Source organism: Puma concolor, chromosome D2 (genome assembly GCF_028749965.1).
Source record: "Puma concolor isolate L17-30 chromosome D2, mPumCon1.1.hap2, whole genome shotgun sequence".
Taxonomy (NCBI): Eukaryota; Metazoa; Chordata; class Mammalia; order Carnivora; family Felidae; genus Puma; species Puma concolor.
The window spans coordinates 22,744,799-22,769,322 of record NC_141677.1 but is presented as its reverse complement, the minus strand read 5'-3'; the positions used below and the strand labels follow the sequence as shown (position 1 = coordinate 22,769,322).

At 40.5% G+C, this 24,524-nt stretch overlaps 1 protein-coding gene across 18 annotated transcripts in view; it reads left to right on the top strand.

The window, feature by feature from the left end:
* The window catches only part of ANK3 (ankyrin 3), a 690,167-nt gene that overhangs the window by 539,096 nt on the left and 126,547 nt on the right, over nt 1–24,524 (top strand). For all 18 annotated transcript variants that reach the window (XM_086679761.1, XM_086679767.1, XM_086679764.1 and 15 more), the window contains 4 exons: nt 11,794–11,892; nt 20,393–20,491; nt 20,581–20,679; nt 21,218–21,313. In XM_086679761.1, the coding sequence (XP_086535887.1) occupies nt 11,794–11,892; nt 20,393–20,491; nt 20,581–20,679; nt 21,218–21,313 (393 nt within the window). The remainder of the gene's footprint in view (nt 1–11,793; nt 11,893–20,392; nt 20,492–20,580; nt 20,680–21,217; nt 21,314–24,524) is intronic.

The following is a 24,524-nucleotide window of genomic DNA, read 5'->3' as shown; positions in this document are numbered from 1 at the left end:
TAATATGAAGTTTTGGTATAATGCTAATTCAAAGTACCACATTGCCTTGCCAGAACTTAGCAAAATAGTAAGTTGTAAATTGTAGCCTGTTGATTTTGTCTGCAAATATTCGGGGGGTACCTACTCATTGCCTCTCCCAGTTTTAAGTCCTACTTAAAAAAATAAATATTAGAAAGAGTGCTGCCTTCATGGAGTCCATTTTAATAACAGAAGTTTAGAGTAGCTATTTTATTCAATAGGTTGGAAAGGTTGTTAGTCTTTCTATGTAAATTGGCAGTTTCAAGGAACGTGTGAAGTCTCTGTTCCCTAGTTTTTTCAAATTCCTGTCCTCATATTTGGCAGCCCCATTATTAGTGAAGAATTTTATGAAGCAAAGTCTAGCCCACAATTGGCCAGAGACATGTTAATGAAGTTAGACCTCTCATTGCATGTATCAGAGAATTTGGGTTTGCTAAACTATTTATTAATACCTTAAGTCTGAGATCTGCTCAAAGCACAGAACAGATGTTTCTAAGTCTTCCCTTCATATAACACAAAAGCCTGCTACAGTGCTCCCAAGTTCTTGACAATCCAAACTCCCTGGCTTTTTCTCTACCAGTTGGTGATGGCATGGCCATAGCTCAGATTTTGGAGTGGAGTTTCAAGACAGCAATAGTTTTATGGGGACAAATGACAAGTAATTTTATTTGTTTTTCATATACGTGGACTGTATTTTGGAATCATGGAGGTTTTGAATCCCCTGGGTGTGAATCCTAAGCCTGACTCTTCCTTGATGTGTGACTTGATTGAACAAGCTATATGACCTGATGAGCCTCAATTTTGCCCTCTAGTAAATGAAGACAACAATATTTACTTCACAGAAATGTCATAAAGATTAACTGAGGTAACATTCAGCACCTTCTCCTTAAGGAAGAAAATAAGAGTTGTCTTAATTGTGGACTTCTTATAATTTAGGGAAAATGTTATTCTGCACTAACCTGAATTCCCGAGGTTGTAATTTAACAAATTCTATAGACCAAAAGACATACATAAGAGAACAGGGAAATATTTTTTATTTCAGTTTTAATATCTTGAAAATATTTTGTGATTATTATAGAACAAAATATTTTTCATACTTTTCTGGTGTAACAATTTGATTTTCTCTTATCTTTTATTTATTTCATTTATTTATTTTTTATATATGAAATTTATTGTCAAATTGGTTTCCATACAACACCCAGTGCTAATCCCAAAAGGTGCCCTCCTCAATACCCATCACCCACCCTCTCCTCCCTCCCACCCCCCATCAACCCTCAGTTTGTTCTCAGTTTTTAACAGTCTCTTATGCTTTGGCTCTCTCCCACTCTAACCTCTTTTTTTTTTTTTTTTTTTCCTTCCCCTCCCCCATGGGTTCCTGTTAAGTTTCTCAGGATCCACATAAGAGTGAAACCATATGGTATCTGTCTTTCTCTGTATGGCTTATTTCACTTAGCATCACACTCTCCAGTTCCATCCACGTTGCTACAAAAGGCCATATTTCATTTTTTCTCATTGCCACGTAGTATTCCATTGTGTATATAAACCACAATTTCTTTATCCATTCATCAGTTGATGGACATTTAGGCTCTTTCCATAATTTGGCTATTGTTGAGAGTGCTGCTATGAACATTGGGGTACAAGTGCCCCTATGCATCAGTACTCCTGTATCCCTTGGATAAATTCCTAGCAGTGCTATTGCTGGGTCATAGGGTAGGTCTATTTTTAATTTTCTGAGGAACCTCCACACTGCTTTCCAGAGCGGCTGCACCAATTTGCATTCCCACCAACAGTGCAAGAGGGTTCCCGTTTCTCCACATCCTCACCAGCATCTATAGTCTCCTGATTTGTTCATTTTGGCCACTCTGACTGGCGTGAGGTGATACCTGAGTGTGGTTTTGATTTGTATTTCCCTGATGAGGAGTGTGACGTTGAGCATCTTTTCATGTGCCTGTTGGCCATCTGGATGTCTTCTTTAGAGAAATGTCTATTCATGTTTTCTGCCCATTTCTTCACTGGGTTATTTGTTTTTCGGGTGTGCAGTTTGGTGAGCTCTTTATAGATTTTGGATACTAGCCCTTTGTCCGATATGTCATTTGCAAATATCTTTTCCCATTCCGTTGGTTGCCTTTTAGTGTTGTTGGTTGTTTCCTTTGCTGTGCAGAAGCTTTTTATCTTCATAAGGTCCCAGTAATTCACTTTTGCTTTTAATTCCCTTGCCTTTGGGGATGTGTCGAGTAAGAGATTGCTACGGCTGAGGTCAGAGAGGTCTTTTCCTGCTTTCTCCTCTAAGGTTTTGATGGTTTCCTGTCTCACATTCAGGTCCTTTATCCATTTTGAGTTTATTTTTGTGAATGGTGTGAGAAAGTGGTCTAGTTTCAACCTTCTGCATGTTGCTGTCCAGTTCTCCCAGCACCATTTGTTAAAGAGACTGTCTTTTTTCCATTGGATGTTCTGTCCTGCTTTGTCAAAGATGAGTTGGCCATACGTTTGTGGGTCTAGTTCTGGGGTTTCTATTCTATTCCATTGGTCTATGTGTCTGTGTTTGTGCCAATACCATGCTGTCTTGATGATGACAGCTTTGTAGTAGAGGCTAAAGTCTGGGATTGTGATGCCTCCTGCTTTGGTCTTCTTCTTCAAAATTCCTTTGGCTATTCGGGGCCTTTTGTGGTTCCATATGAATTTTAGGATTGCTTGTTCTAGTTTCGAGAAGAATGCTAGTGCAATTTTGATTGGGATTGCATTGAATGTGTAGATAGCTTTGGGTAGTATTGACATTTTGACAATATTTATTCTTCCAATCCATGAGCAGGGAATGTCTTTCCATTTCTTTAAATCTTCTTCAATTACCTTCATAAGCTTTCTATAGTTTTCAGCATACAGATCCTTTACATATTTGGTTAGATTTATTCCTAGGTATTTTATGCTTCTTGGTGCAATTGTGAATGGGATCAGTTTCTTTATTTGTCTTTCTGTTGCTTCATTGTTAGTGTATAAGAATGCAACTGATTTCTGTACATTGATTTTGTATCCTGCAACTTTGCTGAATTCCTGTATCAGTTCTAGCAGACTTTTGGTGGAGTCTATCGGATTTTCCATGTATAATATCATGTCATCTGCAAAAAGCGAAAGCTTGACTTCATCTTTGCCAATTTTGATGCCTTTGATTGCCTTTTGTTGTCTGATTGCTGATGCTAGAACTTCCAGCACTATGTTAAACAACAGCGGTGAGAGTGGGCATCCCTGTTGTGTTCCTGATCTCAGGGAAAAAGCTCTCAGTTTTTCCCCATTGAGGATGATGTTAGCTGTGGGGTTTTCATAAATGGCTTTTATGATCTTTAAGTATGTTCCTTCTATCCCGACTTTCTCGAGGGTTTTTATTAAGAAAGGGTGCTGGATTTTGTCAAAGGCCTTTTCTGCATTGATTGACAGGATCATATGGTTCTTCTCTTTTTTTTGTTAATGTGATGTATCACGTTGATTGATTTGCGAATGTTGAACCAGCCCTGCATCCCAGGAATGAATCCCACTTGATCATGGTGAATAATTCTTTTTATATGCCATTGAATTCGATTTGCTAGTATCTTATTGAGAATTTTTGCATCATATTCATCAGGGATATTGGCCTGTAGTTCTCTTTTTTTACTGGGTCTCTGTCTGGTTTAGGAATCAAAGTAATACTGGCTTCGTAGAATGAGTCTGGAAGTTTTCCTTCCCTTTCTATTTCTTGGAATAGCTTGAGAAGGATAGGTATTATCTCTGCTTTAAACGTCTGGTAGAACTCCCCTGGGAAGCCATCTGGTCCTGGACTCTTATTTGTTGGGAGATTTTTGATAACCGATTCAATTTCTTCGCTGGTGATGGGTCTGTTCAAGCTTTCTATTTCCTCCTGATTGAGTTTTGGAAGAGTGTGGGTGTTCAGGAATTTGTCCATTTCTTCCAGGTTGTCCGATTTGTTGGCATATAATTTTTCATAGTATTCCCTGATAATTGTTTGTATCTCTGAGGGATTGGTTGTAATAATTCCATTTTAATTCATGATTTTATCTATTCGGGTCATCTCCCTTTTCTTTTTGAGAAGCCTGGCTAGAGGTTTGTCAATTTTGTTTATTTTTTCAAAAAACCAACTCTTGGTTTCGTTGATCTGCTCTACAGTTTTTTTAGATTCTATATTGTTTATTTCTGCTCTGATCTTTATTATTTCTCTTCTTCTGCTGGGTTTAGGCTGCCTTTGCTGTTCTGCTTCTATTTCCTTTAGGTGTGCTGTTAGATTTTGTATTTGGGATTTTTCTTGTTTCTTGAGATAGGCCTGGATTGCAATGTATTTTCCTCTCAGGACTGGCTTCGCTGCGTCCCAAAGCGTTTGGATTGTTGTATTTTCATTTTCGTTTGTTTCCATATATTGTTTAATTTCTTCTCTAATTGCCTGATTGACCCACTCATTCGTTAGTAGGATGTTCTTTAACCTCCATGCTTTTGGAGGTTTTCCAGACTTTTTCCTGTGGTTGATTTCAAGCTTCATAGCATTGTGGTCTTAAAGTATGCATGGTATAATTTCAATTCTTGTAAACTTATGAAGGGCTGTTTTGTGACCCAGTATATGATCTATCTTGCAGAATGTTCCATGTGCACTCGAGAAGAAAGTATATTCTGTTGCTTTGGGATGCAGAGTTCTAAATATATCTCTCAAGTCCATCTGATCCAATGTCTCATTCAGGGCCCTGGTTTCTTTATTGACCGTGTGTCTAGATGATCTATCCATTTCTGTAAGTGGGGTGTTAAAGTCCCCTGCAATTACCACATTCTTATCAATAAGGTTGCTTATGTTTATGAGTAATTGTTTTATATATTTGGGGGCTCCGGTATTCGGCGCATAGACATTTATAATTGTTAGCTCTTCCTGATGGATAGACCCTGTAACTATTATATAATGTCCTTCTTCATCTCTTGTTACAGCCTTTAATTTAAAGTCTAGTTTGTCTGATATAAGTATGGCTACTCCAGCTTTCTTTTGGCTTCCAGTAGCATGATAAATAGTTCTCCATCCCCTCACTCTCAATCTAAAGGTGTCCTCAGGTCTAAAATGAGTCTCTTGTAGACAGCAAATAGATGGGTCTTGTTTTTTTATCCATTCTGATACTCTATGTCTTTTGGTTGGCGCATTTAATCCATTTACATTCAGTGTTATTATAGAAAGATACGGGTTTAGAGTCATTGTGATGTCTGTATGTTTTATGCTTGTAGTGATGTCTCTGGTACTTTGTCTCACAGGGTCCCCCTTAGGATCTCTTGTAGGGCTGGTTTAGTGGTGATAAATTCCTTCAGTTTTTGTTTGTTTGGGAAGACCTTTATCTCTCCTTCTATTCTAAATGACAGACTTGCTGGATAAAGGATTCTCGGTGCATATTTTTTCTGTCTAGCACACTGAAAATCTCGTGCCAATTCTTTCTGGCCTGCCAAGTTTCAAAAGAGTTCAGTCACGAGTCTTATAGGTCTCCCTTTATATGTGAGGGCACGTTTACCCCTTGCTGCTTTCAGAATTTTCTCTTTATCCTTGTGTGTTGCCAGTTTCACTATGATATGTTGTGCAGAAGATCGATTCAAGTTACATCTGAAGGGAGTTCTCTGTGCCTCTTGGATTTCAATGCCTTTTTCCTTCCCCACTTCAGGGAAGTTCTCAGCTATGATTTCTTCAAGTACCCCTTCAGCACCTTTCCCTCTTTCTTCCTCCTCTGGGATACCAATTATGCGTATATTATTTCTTTTTAGTGTATCACTTAGTTCTCTAATTTTCCCCTCACACTCCTGGATTTTTTTATCTCTCTTTTTCTCAGCTTCCTCTTTTTCCATAACTTTATCTTCTAGTTCACCTATTCTCTCCTCTGCCTCTTCAATCCGAGCCGTGGTGGTTTCCATTTTGTTTTGCATTTCATTTAAAGCGTTTTTCAGCTCCTCGTGACTGTTCCTTAGTCCCTTGATCTCTGTAGCAAGAGATTCTCTGCTGTCCTCTATACTGTTTTCAAGCCCAGCGATTAATTTTATGACTATTATTCTAAATTCACTTTCTGTTATATTATTTAAATCCTTTTTGGGGCGCCTGGGTGGCGCAGTCGGTTAAGCGTCCGACTTCAGCCAGGTCACGATCTCGCGGTCCGGGAGTTCGAGCCCCGCGTCAGACTCTGGGCTGATGGCTCAGAGCCTGGAGCCTGTTTCCGATTCTGTGTCTCCCTCTCTCTCTGCCCCTCCCCCATTCATGCTCTGTTTCTCTCTGTCCCAAAAATAAATAAATGTTGAAAAAAACATTTTTTTAAAAAAAATAAATCCTTTTTGATCAGCTCATTAGCTGTTGTTATTTCCTGGAGATTCTTCTGAGGGGAATTCTTCTGCTTGGTCATTTTGGATAGTCCCTGGCATGGTGAGGACCTGCAGGGCACTTCCTCTGTGCTGTGGTGTATAACTGGAGTTGGTGGGCGGGGCCACACTCCGACCTGATGTCTGCCCCCAGCCCACCGCTGGGGCCACAGTCAGACTGATGTGTGCCTTCTCTTCCCCTCTCCTAGGGGCGGGATTCACTGTGGGGTGGCGTGGCCTGTCTGGGCTACTTGCACACTGCCAGGCTTGTGATGCTGGGGATCTGGCGTATTAGCTGGGGTGGGTATGCAAGGTGCACAGGGGCAGGAGGGGTAGGCTTAGCTCGCTTCTCCTTAGGTGATCCACTTCAGGAGGGGGCCTGTGGCAGGGAGAGGGAGTCAGATCTGCTGCCGGAGGTTTGGCTCCACAGAAGCACAGAGTTGGGTGTTTGCCCACAGCGAGCAAGTTCCCTCGCAGGAACTGGTCCCTTTGGGATTTTGGCTGGGGGATGGGCGGGGGAGATGGCGCTGGTGAGCGCCTTTGTTCCCCAGCGCCTTTGTTCCCCACCAAACTGAGCTCTGTCCTCCGGGGGCTCAGCAGCTCTCCCTCCCTTTGTCCTCCAGCCTTCCCGCTTTCCGAGCAGAGCTGTTAACTTATGACCTCCCAGACGCTAAGTCGCGCTTGCTGTCGGAACACAGTCCGTCAGGCCCCTCCGCTTTTTGCAAGCCAGACTCGGGGGCTCTGCTTGGCCGGCGAGCCACCCCTCCGCCCCGGCTCCCTCCCGCCAGTCCGTGGAGCGCGCACCGCCTCGCCGCCCTTCCTACCCTCTTCCGTGGGCCTCTCGTCTGCGCTTGGCTCCGGCGACTCCGTTCTGCTAATCCTCTGGTGGTTTTCTGGGTTATTTAGGCAGGTGTAGGTGGAATCTAAGTGATCAGCAGGACGCGCGGTGAGCCCAGAGTCCCCTACGCCGCCATCTTCCCTCCTCTCTTATCTTTTATTTTAAACATTCCTTTTATCTGTGCATGTCTCTGTATTAATAGGAATCACAGAGCAATTTCAAACAGCCATTATAAACAGGATGGTTTTTGAATTTCAAGCGTTCAGATAGAGACCAAGCTTACAATAATTTGCTGCAAAATTCAACTTGTCTTAAAGACAAGGTAGAAGACCTGGTCTTCTCAAATTGAAGTACATTCTGGCATCCATTAGAGTCTATTTGAAGGGCCCAGAATACTGTATCTCACTAATTCTCTCAAAGGCAATATAGACCTTAACAACTGGTTAATAGGTGAATGTTTTCAGGAGATTTGATACCAAAGTATACTGTGACTTCTTTTTCTTTAAAATCCTCCAGTCAAACAAATAAACAAATAAATAAAATCCTCCAGTCAACTAGTTGCAATACATATCCAGCCTTGCATTTGCCTTAAAATCACAGACATTTTTTAGGCTGAAAATACTTCAGAAGTTCCCAGTGTTTGCTTTGATAGACTGGAAATTAGCAAGGAAATTCTGAGGACCAAAATTGTCCGCCATCCTCCAGGGAAAAAATCCTACATGAGCAGAGATACTTCCAGAGAAATTTTGAAAAGCAGATCAGTTGGCTTCCCATGAGCACATTAAAGTTAAGGAACTTTCAAGAACTTCACAGTACCAAGGAATGATCTAATATGAAGGCATTTGTAAATCTTTGCTTCCTTTCTCAGTTGCCATGTTCCATATAAAGTGTGAAGTAAGCCCTGATGTGAAAACAGAAAATGAGCAGAACATGTTATTCAATAAGGAAACTCTGACCATTTTCTGTCAGTTTTTCCTAAACTGCCAATTTTAAACATCATTTATTGTCTCTCCCTCCCTGTCCTACCTCCCCACTTAACACTAGATTTTATTTCCTTGTTAAAAAATAGATATTAAAAAGAAAGATTTAGCTTTTGTGAAAATTGATATTGAACTAAATAGTTTATTGCTTTCACTTATTTCTTTTCTGACTAGTAATCAGTGGTTCCCAGTAGCTTCAAGGAAAAGAGACCATGACTAGCTACTAGTGAAGTTAGCTAGTGTTTGATTTCAGTTTCGCTTTTGATGTTCCTGCTTTCCCACATGGATTTTGTAGACCACAAGTAGCTCTATTCCTTTGTACCACTAATAGAATATTAAGCAGGGCTGTTGATATTCTGAGTTAGTGGTGTTCTCTTGTTCCAAATAACCGCCACTTTTTAAAATAAGCAATGGTTGAAACCTTATAAAAGATTAACAGGTAACCTCTGAATTCAAATGGGACTGTTGTAACCACCACATTATTATTTAAAAATCTTTTTAATGATGGGGTATCTGGGTGGCTCAGTCAGTTAGGTGTCCGACTTGGATCTCACGGTTCATGGGTTCGAGCCCTGCATCAGGCTCTGTGCTGACAGCTCAGAGCTTGGAGCCTGCTTTGGATCCTGTGTCTCATTTGTTCTCTCTGACCCTCCCCCGCTTGTGCGTGCTCTTCCTCTCTCTCAAAATTAAATAAATAAACTTTTAAAAAAAATAACAAAATAAAATCTTTTAAATGAAAATCATGAACATAAAAATAAGTTTCTTTTTAGCATATTTTATCTAAAGATGTTTGCTTTTTATCTTCTGATTTAATCATCTAGTGGATGATTCAGTGCTAGACGCTAGACACTGGTTATAAAAAGATTAAGGATACAGTATTTGCCTCAACAAGGTCACAGTGGTTTGAGGAAGACAGACAAGGAAACAGAATTTATTTTTTTTTTAATTTTTTTTTTAACGTTTATTTATTTTTGAGACAGAGAGAGAGAGAGAGCATGAACGGGGGAGGGGCAGAGAGAGAGGGAGACACAGAACCGGAAGCAGGCTTCAGGCTCCGAGGTATCAGCCCAGAGCCGGACGCGGGGCTCGAACTCACGGACCGTGAGATCGTGACCTGAGCTGAAGTCAGACGCTTAACCAACTGAGCCACCCAGGTGCCCCAAGGAAACAGAATTTAAATGCAGGATTATGATGCTCTTAATAGAGGTGAGCACATAGAAGGTGTGCACATAAATGTAACAATGAGGCCCTTTGTGAGACAAGGACAGACAGTGAAGTCCAGGAAGGCTGTGAGTGACTCCATGGTACAGGCAGAGTGGGTAACCCATGAGGCAGCATGAACACGGGGGAACACGAGAAAGTAAGGCCCATGCCACAATACCTTTCCCAAACTTTGCTGAGAAACACTCAGTAAAGTATCTTCAAAAGTCTTAAAAAGTCTCAAACTTAGAATAGGTAACCTCTACAAAATACTATGGCTGAAAATATTTGTTTCCTCTAAAGTAGAACATGGAGGGGGTGGGGGGATGGGTGAAACAGGGATTAAGGAGGGCACTTGTTGTGATAAGCACTGGCTGATATATGGAAGTGTTGAATCACTATATTGTATACATGAAACTTATAGAACACTGTATGTGTACTAACTGGAATTAAAAATAATAAATAAATAAATAAATAAATAAATAAATAAATAAATAAATAAATAAAGTAGAACATGGAACATTGTTCTAAGATTATGTCAGTGTTGGGTGGTGCCAGTCTTGGCCCCAGCTTATTTTTCTTGGACTTCAACTGAGTGCATTGGTCCTCCTTTTCATGTTTCCTCTCTTTTCAGTTTGAGTGGGCTTCCTCCCAAATTCTGTAAATAGTTAAAAAGCCGAGAGCAAGTGAGTCTTCCTGAATCCTATAATCTGTTTGATGGGACAGCAACCCCTGAATAAGTCATGTACGGCATCTAGAGGGCTCTGTGCCCTCGCTGGTGTTGTCCCTGATTCACTCCTCTCCTCTGACAAATGCCATGGCCGAGGCTCCCGTTGCACAGATGCTAGAGGAAGAGAAGGAAGGCCTCCAGGACTCAGATACTAACCTCCATGCTCGTACTGGGGGAAAGAAAACAATCTGCAAGCACACCAAGTTACTCTTTCCTAAATATTATTCATGAAAAGACACTTTACAACTACAGAGGATTTTTAAACTTGTGTACAGTCTTGGTGATTTTTTCTTGGCCATTAGAACAACCAGGTAGCCTGCACATTCTGTTGTAGACTCAGTTTCAAATGTTCAGTCTCATTAAACACATACACCATTCAAATGACCTGGAAATTCTCATGGTACAGCATTCATTTTGCATTTCGAGGCCATCTTTCCTACCCAGAAACAACATACAGAACATATTTATCAGCTGTGGGTATTAATATTCGGTGAAGAAAATATTATCATCATATGTCAATATTTAATTTTATAACCAACTTTTCTTTTAATTCTGCTAAAGCTAGTGCCAATGGTCATGTGTTGAAATTCCTGCATAATTTTGCAAAAAAATTCTCTAGGTGTCTTTTTGGTAAATATTTATTTACTTATTTTTGAGTATAGTTGACATACAATCTCACTAGTTTCAGATGTACAACTTAGTGGTTTGACAAGTTTATACATCATGCTGTGCTCGCTACAAGTTTAGCTACCATCTCTGTCCTGTCACAACACTATTATAATATTATTCACTGTATTCCATATGCTGTGCCTTTTATTCCCATGACTTATTCATTTCATAACTGGAAGCCTGTGTCTCCCACTCCCCTTCACCCATTTTGCACAATCTCTCACTCCCCTTCCCTGTGGCAACCATCAGTTTGTTTTCTGTTTTAACAGACCCGATTCTGCTTTTGTTTACTCATTTAAAATTAACAACAACAAAACATTTTTGTTAATTCATTTAAAAATTGTTTTCTTTGTGGACGTATTTTAAGGCAAATCCCAGACATTATATCATTTTATATCTTTTTTTTAAAGCCTCTAGTTAACAAGTGAACACTGGAGTATGTAGTAGGAAAATGGTATAATGTCTGGGATTTGCCTTAAAATACGTCCACAAAGAAAAGAATGAACAGGAAGTAGGGCTGGATGAAGCAAATGTAGGAAAACCTTGATAAACCATAGAGTCTGTGGTGAGTCCACAAGGTTCAGTCCATTCCTTCCACTTCTGAGAATGTTTGAAATTTTCATGAAGCCTGCAGATAACAGTGTTGCCACGGTGCCAATATATAAACATATTTTGTAGATTTTTTTAACGTAAGAATTCTAGGCTTGGGCACCTGGGTGGCTCAGTCTGTTGAGCATCTGACTTCGGTTCAAGTCATGATCTCACAGTTCGTGAGTTCAAGCCCCACATTGGGCTCTGTGCTGATAGCTCAGAGCCTGCTTGAATCCTCTGCCTCCTTCTCTCTCTCTGCCCCTCCTCCACTCATGCTCTTCCTCTCAAACATTTAAAATTTTTTTTTTTAATTTAAGAATTCAAGGCTTAGTCTCCTACAATTCATAAATTGTTGCTCATACATGCCATGTGTGCTATATTACCTTCTCTAAAATGACTGTACTTTGAATCTTTTGCAGAATGGCCTGACCCCACTCCATTTGGCTGCTCAAGAAGACAGAGTGAATGTGGCTGAAGTCCTCGTAAACCAAGGGGCAAATGTGGATGCCCAGACAAAGGTATACAAAAAAGAATGTGTCGTTTGGTGACTCCTATATGGAAACAAGTACAATTTGATGGGGGGAGAATAAATTTTCCATCATATCTTTTATACATAGCATGTCAAACATAAATCTGTGCAAAGGACACCAAAGCCTCTGGTTATAGTGTCCCAGATGCTTTATGTCTTTAATGGCCTGGGCACTTTATCCCAGCTGCCTATAGATATCCACCCATGATAACAGTATTTATCCTTGTGATAACAAATCGGTCCTCCAAGGACAGAGTGTAAAATCTTGGACCTTTTTTAGCTTTTGTGACTGACTTTAAAAACGCATCCAGAAAAATTTATCAGTAATTTGTGACCATTAACTTTGTTCAGACATAGTCTATTAAAAAAAAGGATAAAATAAGTTTTATTCAGTTATTCCTCACTTGCTAAAATCTTTATGGTATGTGTGGTCACTAGAATCTCCCTCTCTCCCTCTCTCTCTCTCTCTCTCTCTCTCTCTCTCTCTCTCTTTCTCTCAAATAGCTCTCTTCAGAAAGAAAACAATACTGATTAATATCTTATAATTACACAATTTCAAACTCAGATAAGAAAAATGGATGTTTTGTGTCATCAGACATAGGACTTCACATTAACCCCATTTCTCTGAGCATTTATTTTGCACTTAATTTTGCTACCTCTTCATGGCAAACTTGTTTTATCTACTCTAAAATATAACTCTTGTTTCTTTCCATATATCATATTTTTGACACAAAAATGAATGCTTATTAAATATTGTGAATACAAGGGCACCTGGGTGGCTCAGTTGGTTGAGCATCTGATTCTTGATTCTCTCTCTCTCTCTCTTTCTTTTCCTCTGCCTCTCTTCCTCACCCTCTCTCTCAAATTAAAAACATAAAAATAAATAAATAAATAAAGTTGTATCAAGCCTTGCACTGGGCTCTGTGCTATGCATGGAGCCTGCTTGGTATTCTCTCTCCCTCTCTCTCTGCCCCTTTCTCTGCTCTTGAACACATGCTCTCTCTCTCTCTCTCTCTCTCTCTCTCAAAATGAAAAATTGTGAATACAAACATTTTGTATATAATATGTATAGATTCTGAGGTGTATATATAAATACTGAAGATACTAACAAATATAGAAGTATCACCAGGAATTAGCCAAGTCAAAAGATATTCAGGGGCACCTGGGTGGCTCAGTTGGTTGACCGCCTGACTCGATTTCAGCTCAAGTCATGATCCCAGGGTCATGGGATCAAGCCCCCCATTGGTCTCTGCACTAAGCATGGAGCCTGCTTAAGATTCTCTCCGCCCCCCCCCTCTTCCTCTGCCTCTCTTCCTCACCCTCTCTATCAAATTAAAAACATAAAAAATAAAGTGGCATTCAGACATCAAAATCAGACTGGATTTGCCAGACAAGCACAGAGGGAACAGCCCTGAGTAGACTACACCCTTTGGACATTGTTCGGCTGTCTGTGGCAGTGGCTGCTCCACCCATACTGTGTTCTATTAAAAAGAAGCTGCCTGAAAGAGATCTGACCAGGCAAGATCCTGTCTGTGCTTTAAAGTTTGTGTTAAAGCAGTAAAGCAAGTATCATTGTCCCTGGTCAGGACAGCCCGAGGTGGAACTGGGAGGTAGGCAAACTCCCCTCTACCTCCCTTTCTGGAATTTCTGTGGTCTTGAGGTCTCCACGACCTCACTTGGTAGCCAGCTTGCTCAGCAATCCCTTCACTCTATTTCCCTTCCTTTCTAAAAATTCTCATGATCCTCAGTCTTGAGTGCTTTCCTAGGTAGCTGAGTATTTAAGAGAAACCATTAAAGGCACTGGCAGCAGCTGGATGGTTTCTTGCTACTCTCCATTCGAAAAATAAAAGCATTTTTAATTCTAAAAAAAGAATCAGACTGAGTTTAGCTTACCATCTTTATTTTACTTATGGTAAATATATTCATCTTGTGTTGTTTTATTTACACACACAAACACAGACTTAAACACGTTTTTTGGTTACCTCTCTCTTTACATAGTAAAGATTCCAGGAAGCACAGTCAGGGTTAAGTTTCTCCATATGTTTTTGCCCCTGCACATCCAAAGCATATACCATAATTCAGTCAGGAAGTGTGGCAATGATTCTCCGGGGCAGGTGGGGAGGCAGGACATGGTGCCATGAGTCTTCTTGCACACGTGGCCCCTGGGCTTAAGGTTCTTAGTCCTCTATCAGGGTTTCCTCCTAACCCAGCCCACCTTAGGTCATGATCATTTTTGTACCTGGTATAATATTTATGAAGCATGTTCCCTTTCCTGCCCTTTACAAGTGATGCACTTTGAAAAGCACCTCTCGGGGCGCCTGGGTGGCTCAGTCAGTTAAGCGTCCGACTTCAGCTCAGGTCATGATCTCGCAGTCTGTGAGTTCGAGCCCCGCGTCAGGCTCTGTGCTGACAGTTCAGAGCCTGGAGCCTGTTTCCGATTCTGTGTCTCCCTCTCTCTCTGGCCCTCCCCCGTTCATGCTCTGTCTCTCTCTGTCTCAAAAATAAATAAACGTTAAAAAAAAAATTTGAAAAGCACCTCTCTGCCTCCTACAAATTCTTTTCCCTTTCTTTTTCTTCTCAGCAAAGATCATAGCACCAAGAAAGCCCTGAGGCTGTGATCATACTATAGCTGAATAGAGCAGAAGTGCAGAGAGATAGGTTGTTGGGATTTGCCTTCTGATCTTGTGAATAAGTTTATTCTATGAATGTCCAAATTCTTATTGGTGAAGATGATGTCTCTAAGCAGCCTACAGTTGGAAAGTATAGTACCGTCAGATTCAGGCTTAAATTTAAAAAATGATAATCATGAAAACATGGAAAACACTTCTGTCTTGTGGGAAAAATATCTGAAAATCCTGGTAACAGCTTTTGCAGCCTTCCCACTGGGCTTGCTGACCTTCTCCACGTCCAGCTCTGTATTTGAAGTTCACCAAATCAGTTCAGACTAAATTGTGCTGCTGGCCACAGGGTTTAATATTTAGTGCTGTTCAGATGAAATAAAGCTATTCCTTTCACTTTTTAAAAGAATAATCTCCTGAAGCATTTTATTTAGACCATCCAAATGCACTGATTCTCAGGGGTACTAATTAGCAAATTAATAGTTAAATTATATTTCTTTAAATGTGTGTAAAATAATGAAAAAATGTATTTGATGCTCATTTCACATTCATTTTTTTGAGCTCTTACTACTTGCCAAGTTCTCAACGGGGTGATATATTCCTTGATCTCTTTATAGTCTAGAAAAGAAGACATATGATAATAAAAATAATAATAAAATAATATAGTAATAATATAATATAACAATGTATAATTATATATAATAATATAATAAAATGTATTATATTATATATATATATAATGTATAATTTCTTTCCTTTATTAATTAGTTTAATCCATACAACTACCCTAGGAGGTGGGAGAAATTAGTATCCCTGTCCCTCAGAGGAAACTGAGGTACAGACAAGTAATTACTTATACAAGGTCACATAGGTAATTGGTACAAAGCTTGAATTTGACCCCATATATAAATTAGTAATTTTAGAACTATTGGAATTAACTGAATTATTTCACAAAGGTTGGGAATGTAGGAGGGAGCTATAACTGGTTCAGTATCACAGAAACATGAGAAAAAATTGGGGGCATGTCCCAAGATACTGCTAGAAGATTAAGATTTCAGAGGGCCTGGGTGGCTCAGTTGGTTAATAAGCATGTGACTTTGGCTCAGATCATGATCTTGTGGTTTGTGAGTTTAAGCCCTGCGTCAGACTCTGTGCTGACAATGCAGAGCCTGAAGCCTGCTTCAGATTCTGTGTCTCTCTCTCTGCCCCTCCCCAGTTCATGCTCTCTCTCTCTCCCTCTCTCACATACACACACACTCTCTCTCTATTTCTCTGTCAAAAATAATAAATAATAAAATTAAGTTTTAAATAATAAAAAAAATATTTTCCAAGATTTCAGAGGGCCTTAATGTGCCAGGCAAAGTAAGTTCAGCTTTTTATCCTGTTTGCACTGGGAAGCCATGGAAGGTTTTAAACAGAAGAGTGGTAAGATCAGACATCGGGTTTAGAAAGAGCCTAAGAGATAGTGCAAAAACTAAGTAGGTCAAAGGAGTTTGGAGGAGGGGCATTTGAAGGCTGTTACTAAGGTCTAGATGGAGAATAAAGAAGACTCTGCTTAGGGGCAGATGGGAAATTGATGAACAAGGGAGAAATTTAAGAAATACTTAAATAAGTATTGGGGTGCCTGGATGGCTCAGTCCAACTCTTGATTTCGGCTCAGGTCATGATCCCAGGGTCATGGGATCAAGCTCCGCATCAGGCTCTGTGTTAAGTGTAGAACCTGCTTAGGATTCTCTCTTTCTCTCCTTCGGTCCCTCTCCCCTGTGTTCTCTCTTTCTCTCTCTCTCTCTCTCTCTGTCTGTCTCTCACTGAGAAACAATGTGGTGGAAATCAAAGAACAAATCCTGGGATCAATGATGTTTTAAAAAAGCTCTTTGTGAAGATATCTTACAGTCTTCCATGGGTCTTCGTCTGCCATATTGTTAAGTACTCCTTAGTATAACATGTGACGATAGTCTTTCATACACATACAACAATCAACACATAAAAATTGAAAAAAAAAATTCTACCTGAAATAAAATCAAGGAGTAGTCATAGCTGTGAATGGGTGTGTTCACTGAGGAAGACTATGCCAAGAGTAAGGAAGGCTAAGGATGGACTCGTAGATCGAGAACCACAGATTTTAGGAGGTTGGGAGTGAAGTGTGGCTTTCTTACCCCTCTCTCCCAAACCCCGTTTGAGCAGATGCACCTAACTCAGTAAAATAAGGTGCTACGGCACCATGGATCAAAAACGCCAGAATCTCCATCTGCACCTGTTTGCTCTTCATATACAAATGCAACCTCTTGGTATTGCCTAAAGGAGAAGGCTTAACTCCCACTTATAATGATGGTATAAGTAGGCAACAGTGGAAAAAGAGGCAGAGACTGCTCAGTTAGCTGAACTGTGATTATTTCTTAGCTATTCCAGACAGAATAGTCGGTCTTTCCAAAATTGATTGCTGCTAGTTGGAAAGAATTTCTCAAATCACATCCCTCTGAGCATATTTATGCAAGGTACCATTTAATGTGGGCATTTTATGACTCTCAATGAATGGAAAAGCCCCAATTTGGTTTCTCTAAATGCAAAATAAATCTTCTTGACGATGCACATGTATTTTTAATAAAATACTTAAATGCTTGTGGAGCACTGAGAATACCAGTGTCTTAGAGTATAACAAACAGGGAAGAGATTGGGAGGAATGAGCTCAGAGATTTAATGCATAGGTGGTGTAGAGGAGGGACCAGTTCAGACAGGCCCTAATAGCCCATCACAATGACTTAGGGTTTTACTAGGAATGAGATGAGAAGCTATGACGGTGAGTAGAAATTGTACATTAAAATACTTAAAATCAGGGCTCCTGGGTGGCTCAGTAAGCTAAGCATCCAACTCTTGATTTTGGCTCAGGTCATGATCTCACCGTTCATGAGATTGAGCCTCATGCCTCTCCCTCCCTCTCTCTGCCCCTCCCCTGCTCATGCTCTCTCTCTCTCTCTCTCTCTCTCTCTCTCTCTCTCTCTCTCTCCCCCCTCCCCTTCTCCTTCTCCCTCTCTCTCTCTCTCTCTCTCTCTCTCTCCCCCCTCCCCTTCTCCTTCTCCCTCTCTCCCTCTCTCTCTCAAAATAAATAAATAAATAAATAAAATACTTAAAATGATTCAATTTCTTTAAAAAATCTAATTAATAGATGTAGTACAATAGCCATTGGAAACTGCTGCATTATTGCTTAGGCACATTGACTCAAAACATGAAAAGTTTCTTAATATTTAGATTTTAAAAATATTTTCTATATGTTTTTTTAGCTTGGGATTAATCCTCCACCACTAAAGTTGGGAGTAATGTTACTTCAGTTAAGCTAATTGTACTGAGAACTGATTAGAGAAAATTATTTCCATGCCTCCTACACTAAGCACCATTCTGATTTCTAATGCAGTATCCTGAGCTCCTCAGCATCAAGAAAGAAGTCTGCAGGGTGCCTGGATGGCTCAGTCAGTTAAGCATCTGACTCTTGATTTCGGTTCAGGTCATGATCTCACAGTTTGTGAGTTTGTGAGTTCAAGCCCCACATCGGGTTCTGTGCTGACAGCATGGAGCCTGCTTGGGATTTTCTGTCTTTCTCTCTCTCTCTCTCTCTCTCAAAAATAAATAAACAAGAAAGAAAGAAAGAAAGAAAGAAAGAAAGAAAGAAAGAAAGAAAGAAAGAAAGAAAGAAAGAAAGAAAGAAAAAAGAAAGACAAAGGAAAGAAGGACAAAGGAAAGAAAGAGGAAAGAAAGAAAGAAAGAAAGAAAGAAAGAAAGAAAGAAAGAAAGAAAGAAAGACAAAGGAAAGAAAGACAAAGGAAAGAAAGAGAAAAGAAAGAAAGAAAGAAAGAAAGAAAGAAAGAAAGAAAGAAAGAAAGAAAGAAAGAGAAGGGTGTCTGTAAAGTAGGCAAGTCAGTTCTGGTCACCAAAACATGATCTTCTTCATCATGCATGGAGCAGCTTTGGGGTTTCCATATGACTCCCATACAAGTGGTTATGCTGAGCTTTATCAGTGGGAGTCCAGGCAGTGTGCGAGCACTGACAGCTCCGTTTGTGGAACAGAATGTGACCAGAGTAAGCTCTTTAGGGCATCACGTCCCTGGTGAGATGTCTTCACCTTCCACAATCAGCCATGGCCTGGCCATTCCCTTTTCAAATTCAAATATACCCATTTGTAACATGTCTTCGTCAGATGGGGCCGCTATAACGAGAATACCATAGAGTGGACAAACTTCCATTTCTCACAGTTCTGAAAGTTGGGAAGTCCAAGATCAAAGTGCCAGCAGATCCCTTGTGTGGTAAGGGACCTCTTGCTGGTTTGCAGATCACTATCTCATACCTTCTTGTTGTAATCTTCACATGGCAGAGGGCAGAGAGAAGAGGCGAGCTCTCTCCCCTCTTCCTGTAAGGGCACTAATTCCATTCATGAGGACTCCACCTAATTACCTGTGACCTAAGTACCTCCCAAAGGCCACATCTCCAAATGCCATCACACTGGGGGTTGGGGTTTCAGCATATGAATTTAGGGGGACACAGACATTCAGTCTGTAGCATGGAGTCACCATAAAGATACAATAGTGCATCGCACATGAGATACAGATCCTTGAAACCATGGACCCCCATGTTCCCCTGCCCCCCTCGTGCATACTGAGAAATGGTTTTAAAACTCTATGCTCTTCCTTGTGGTGATCTGGTGCTGCCAATGTCCTCATAAACAGAGATTGATTGTGGGCACTGAAATGACATGGTGGTGTCTCTTGCAATGTGGCCATCTAGACGAGTATCTGGATATCCTTATTTTAAACACATAGTTATACACACATATATATGATACATATATAATCATATATATGTGTAAAAATACATTTTTTAATAGATAGGACTTATGTCCTTCAGCGGTCAGAGGATATTAATTTGGGAAACAACTTACTGCTTTGTCTGTTAATTTGGGAAACAACTTACTGCTTTGTCTAAATCAGTTGTTTTCAAATTATGGGACTCTAGCTAGTTGGGCAGCAGCCTTTAGCTACAGCATATACACCCAGATCAAGTTCATGCGTCCCAGACCTCCTGAAGACCAGCCTCTTCGGCTTTAGTGGTTCTGTGCTTCCCACCTCTGTCATGCGTTCTGATGCTCATCCACTGCCTGGCATTATCATTAAGCCACTTTGTGTTTTTTTCTACCTCAGTTTTATGCTTTTAGAGAATAGAGTGTTCATCTTATGTGGATCCTGAGAAACTTAACAGGAACCCATGGGGGAGGGGAAGGAAAAAAAAAAGAGGTTAGAGTGGGAGAGAGAGCCAAAGCATAAGAGACTCTTAAAAACTGAGAACAAACTGAGGGCTGATGGGGGGTGGGAGGGAGGGGAGGGTGGGTGATGGGTATTGAGGAGGGCACCTGTTGGGATGAGCACTGGGTGTTGTATGGATACCAATTTGACAATAAATTTCATATATTTAAAAAAAAGAGAGAGAATAGAGTGTTCTGTAAATCCTAGTCCACATCTGTCTGCAGAACACTCTCCCTAACCCTCCCCCAGAAGCCACACCATCACTCTGTCCAGACTGCCGGCTGTGCCATGTTTACTTCCTATCTTGAAAAGTTGGTGCGAGAATAAAATGAGTTGATGCAAGAGAGAGTCCTTTGGGAAGTTCCTAACTACTTACATGTGACATGGTACTATTTTTTAGTAACCCCCCCCCCACACACACACACTCTCTCTCTCTCTCACACACACACACACACATATGGGGAAAACACTTATTTTTTGCCATCTCAAAAAGACAGGTTAAATAATACTTTTGCTTCTATTTAGGGTAGCTGTTACTAAAAGTATACTTATGAGGTTTCTTTTCTAAAAAATATAACTACAGATGGGATACACACCTCTCCATGTGGGCTGCCACTATGGAAACATCAAGATTGTTAACTTCCTGCTCCAGCATTCTGCAAAAGTTAATGCCAAAACAAAGGTAAACTCTTTTCTCCTTTGTATCCACCAAAGTCATTGATTTTTGTGTCCAAGGAAGTAAATGTCCTTTCTTCCACCTTCCTTCTGCAGAATGGGTATACGCCGTTACATCAAGCAGCTCAGCAGGGACACACACATATAATAAATGTCTTGCTTCAGAACAACGCTTCCCCCAATGAACTCACTGTGGTAAGGGGGAAGGGAAGGGAAGAGGGAGGCTAAGGGAGGAGGGAGGAGATGAACCTGGATACTGGAATCTTCTTACATTTTTTATCGGGCACCAATGTTGCTGTTTTACTTTCATTGATAGGTATAAACAGAGCATTCAGTGGAATGCAGGGCAGAGACAATAGCTATATTGTGAGCTGTCCAGAGAGAGAAAGATGTAATTAGATGTTTCATACTTAGAAACTACAAATCCATTGCCAACTAGTAGGAAATACATATATAAAATGAAAAACGTTTGTTTCTTTGATGATTTAGAACGTTAATAAGCCTCTTGGGTTCCGTGTGTAGAAGCCGAGTCTCTGCTGCGTGAGTGGGAACAGGTTAGGTGGGTTTTGTGCAAGGTATGTGTCTAATGAAATAGTGTTTTGTGTATGACAGTGGGTGGGGCCAATGAGACACTCGCCTTCTGTTTAGTATGGGCGAAACATGTGGGAGCACACAGACACTAAGACACGGGGAATGACTTGTTAATTCCTTGTCCTCATTTCCCTCTGGCCAGAATGGGAACACTGCCCTCGCCATTGCCCGGAGGCTGGGCTACATCTCAGTGGTCGACACCCTGAAAGTAGTGACTGAGGAAACCATGACCACAACTGTAAGTAGCAGATGCTGGCCCTTGTCCCCTCATAGCCAGCTCTCAGGCTGTAGATTTTCTGGGGCTTTTGGGAGATGAACCTACTTTCCCCTCTTCACAGACTAAGCGCCATGTTTCCAAATGCTGTCCCTCTCATTTCTGATATTGAGAAACTAAATACTAAAAATACCTTTTTAAAATTTGCATTAGGAACTATGGAGTTTTTCATTCCACGTAAAGCTAAATGTATGTATTTATTTGTTTTGCTGTAAAAATAGTTTTAATGAAGTGAAGGCAGAAATATTTTCACATTCTTCTTTGGCAGTGTAGGAAAGTTGAAGATAAGTTGGTTCTTTACGATGTTGTGACTCACAAATGATAATGGATTCGTTGCTATCATTGTGAAAACAGTTTTTACGTTGTTGCAAAACTAAAACATTAGGGAGAGGATCGAAATGGATTTTTATCACCACCCTCACCACCCTTCCAGTCAGCTATTGGCGTTTTCGTAGGAAAAACAATAGGATGTTTTATTAAAATTATAAATAAATCTTTACCAGGGAGCCTTATTGCGTCAGATACATTTTTACAAGCTGCAGCCTCTAGGATAAGTCATTTCTTATTAACACCATCTGGAGCCTTTGAACTGCATCAGGATTTGGTAACTTTGGAATCAAGAGCTGATATTGCGCCATTATCACAGGCTTATTGCAGTTATTCCTGACTCCATGACTCAACACACATGCCTGAGATTGGCTCTGTACAATGTAAATTTAGGACTCTGGAACACTGGGAATTATCGACTCTGCCTCCTTGTCTCATCCACCACCTTCCGATGTGAAGAAAGGCATAGTTAGCGTCTGCAAACAGTTTGTGTACACAGTGCTTCACGTAAAAGAACACAGGTTGAGGGTCTCTGCGGCAACCCGCTGGCTGAGTTATATACAGGGTTTACGAACTAAAACAATAAGCCTGCTGATCACAAGAGAGAAAGTATGCTATTTGCCAAAGAGAATGCAGTAGCTTCAATGGACTAGAGCAATGGTTATCAACCAGGGCACATTTCTAGCTTCAAGATACAGTTTTTATGCAGATAAATTACCCTGTATTGCTTTTATATACCTCTTGAGTATTTTATGATCTTAAAATCTGGTATTAAGTTCTTGAGAAATGAGTTTAAACAAATAATGTTTATTAACCTTAATCTTAAAAATATTCCATCTAGCTCTCTGTAGGGTATGAAACAAGAGGGAGAAGGACAAGGTAAAACAATGGTCAAGTGTCACAATGCTATAAAAGATTTGAAGTCACTGTAATAAATATATAGAACTTCTTTTCCAGTGTTGGAAAATTGAAACTTGTATAATAGTTCAAAATATAAACCTTGGGGCACCAGGATGGCTCAGTCGATTGACTGTACGACTTTGGCTCAGGTCATGATCTCATGGCTCATGAGTTCGAGCCCTGTGTCGGGCTCTGTGCTGACAGCTCGGAGCCCGGAGCCTGCTTCGGATTCTGTGTCTCCCTCTTTCTCTGCCCCTAACCCACTCACATTCTGTCTCTGTCTCTCTCAAAAATAAATAAACATTAAAAATTTTTTTTCAAAATATAAATCTTAGTTATCAAATGTAAAAAACTTTCTCACCCATCAGGAAAGTTCAGAATGTTTCTTTAATATCAAAAACAGCTTGAGAAGGGGCGCCTGGCTGTCTCAGTCGGTAGAGCATGTAACTCTTGATCTTGAGGTTGTGGGTTCGAGCCCCGTGTTGGGTGTAGAGATTACTTAAAAATAAAATCTTAAAAAAAAAAAAGAAAAAAAAAACCTTGAGGAGAAAATAAAGTTAAAGACAGAGAAAGTAAAGTGATAGCCTCAGGATATCTACTGAAAGAGAAGTGTTTCAAGGCTCTGGTTTCTAGTGAAAGACAGAAACGTATGGGAGTCAGGCCATAGCCTTCAGTGTCATCAGCTGAGTTGACTGGTAATTTCTTCAAGAGAGAGAAGACGGGACTTGTGCTGACAGGAAAGGTCCAGTTTGCCTAATGAAGTGAATGAGGCTTCCACCAAATGAAGTGGTCCCGTAGGTTAGGAAAGAGTCCATTATCCCTAAGACTTAGTCCATCATTGTGGTATTTGAGACTTTATCTCAAGCTAAGACACAACCTTGTCAACTCTGCCTTAGCAGATACATGTAACCTGGCACAAATGAGGACTGACACAGCTCAGGGTGGAGTCTGTGATCTCAAGCTCACAGGGTGGCCTGCACTGCTGGTGGTCTTTGCACAGCCAGTTGCTGGGGCCCCAGCAGCCATTGGCTCCATAAACAGATGTGTCTTTTTTCAAAACGCTTAAAGAGAAGATTCATCTTCCCCATGAGTATAACATATGATGTGGCAATTCTAAGAAAGATGCTTCAGTTAATGACATTACAGTCCTGGCAGAGTAGAAAACTGAGTAGCTAGAAGCTGACACTCAAAAGATGAATTAAGCATTTAAATTGCATTGTTTAAAATATTCAGTTTCCCTCATTAGCAAAGAACAGAGCATGTCTCTCAGATACTGGTTTCTAATACTGTTCTATAGTAAAGGGAATCAGGGCTTCCTTGGGAAATGACTGAATCCAGATCTGGAGAAGGAAATACACAAGATGAACGTCTTGTAGTGCCAAAAAGTAAGGAAGTGTCTGCTTCCACAAATAAGCAAATAAACACACACACTCAAAATGACAAGGCTATGTCACAGGGACACAGGAATCAACTGAAAGAGTTCCCAATGGCCAAAGCTGGAACAATGTAAGATAGATAGAAAGAGAGAGAGACAGACTGACAGACACACAGAGAGACTTGGAGTATAGTGCAAAGTATAAAGTAAATATCCATGAGTCCATATGATATAGATAAATGAATAAGTAGGGAAGAAGAGACAAATCAGGGGAAAAAAAATCAAACAATTTATGAAAATACCCGCAAGGAGGTGGAGAACAGAATTCTCTACTGCTTAAGTGTGGGCTGGGTATAGTGTTTTCCCTCCAGTGAAGACAGTCTGCAGAAGGGGGTGGAGAACAGAGTAACTTTACAATGGAGAAACCTAACAAGCACTGCCTCAGCCAGGTGACCAAGCCTAATACCAACGCTGGTAAATCATGTTGATAGTATATTGGCACTTTACCTCTGTGGTCTTCCTCCCCAAAACATGTGACCCAGTCCAGTCATGATAAAAACATGAGACAAATCC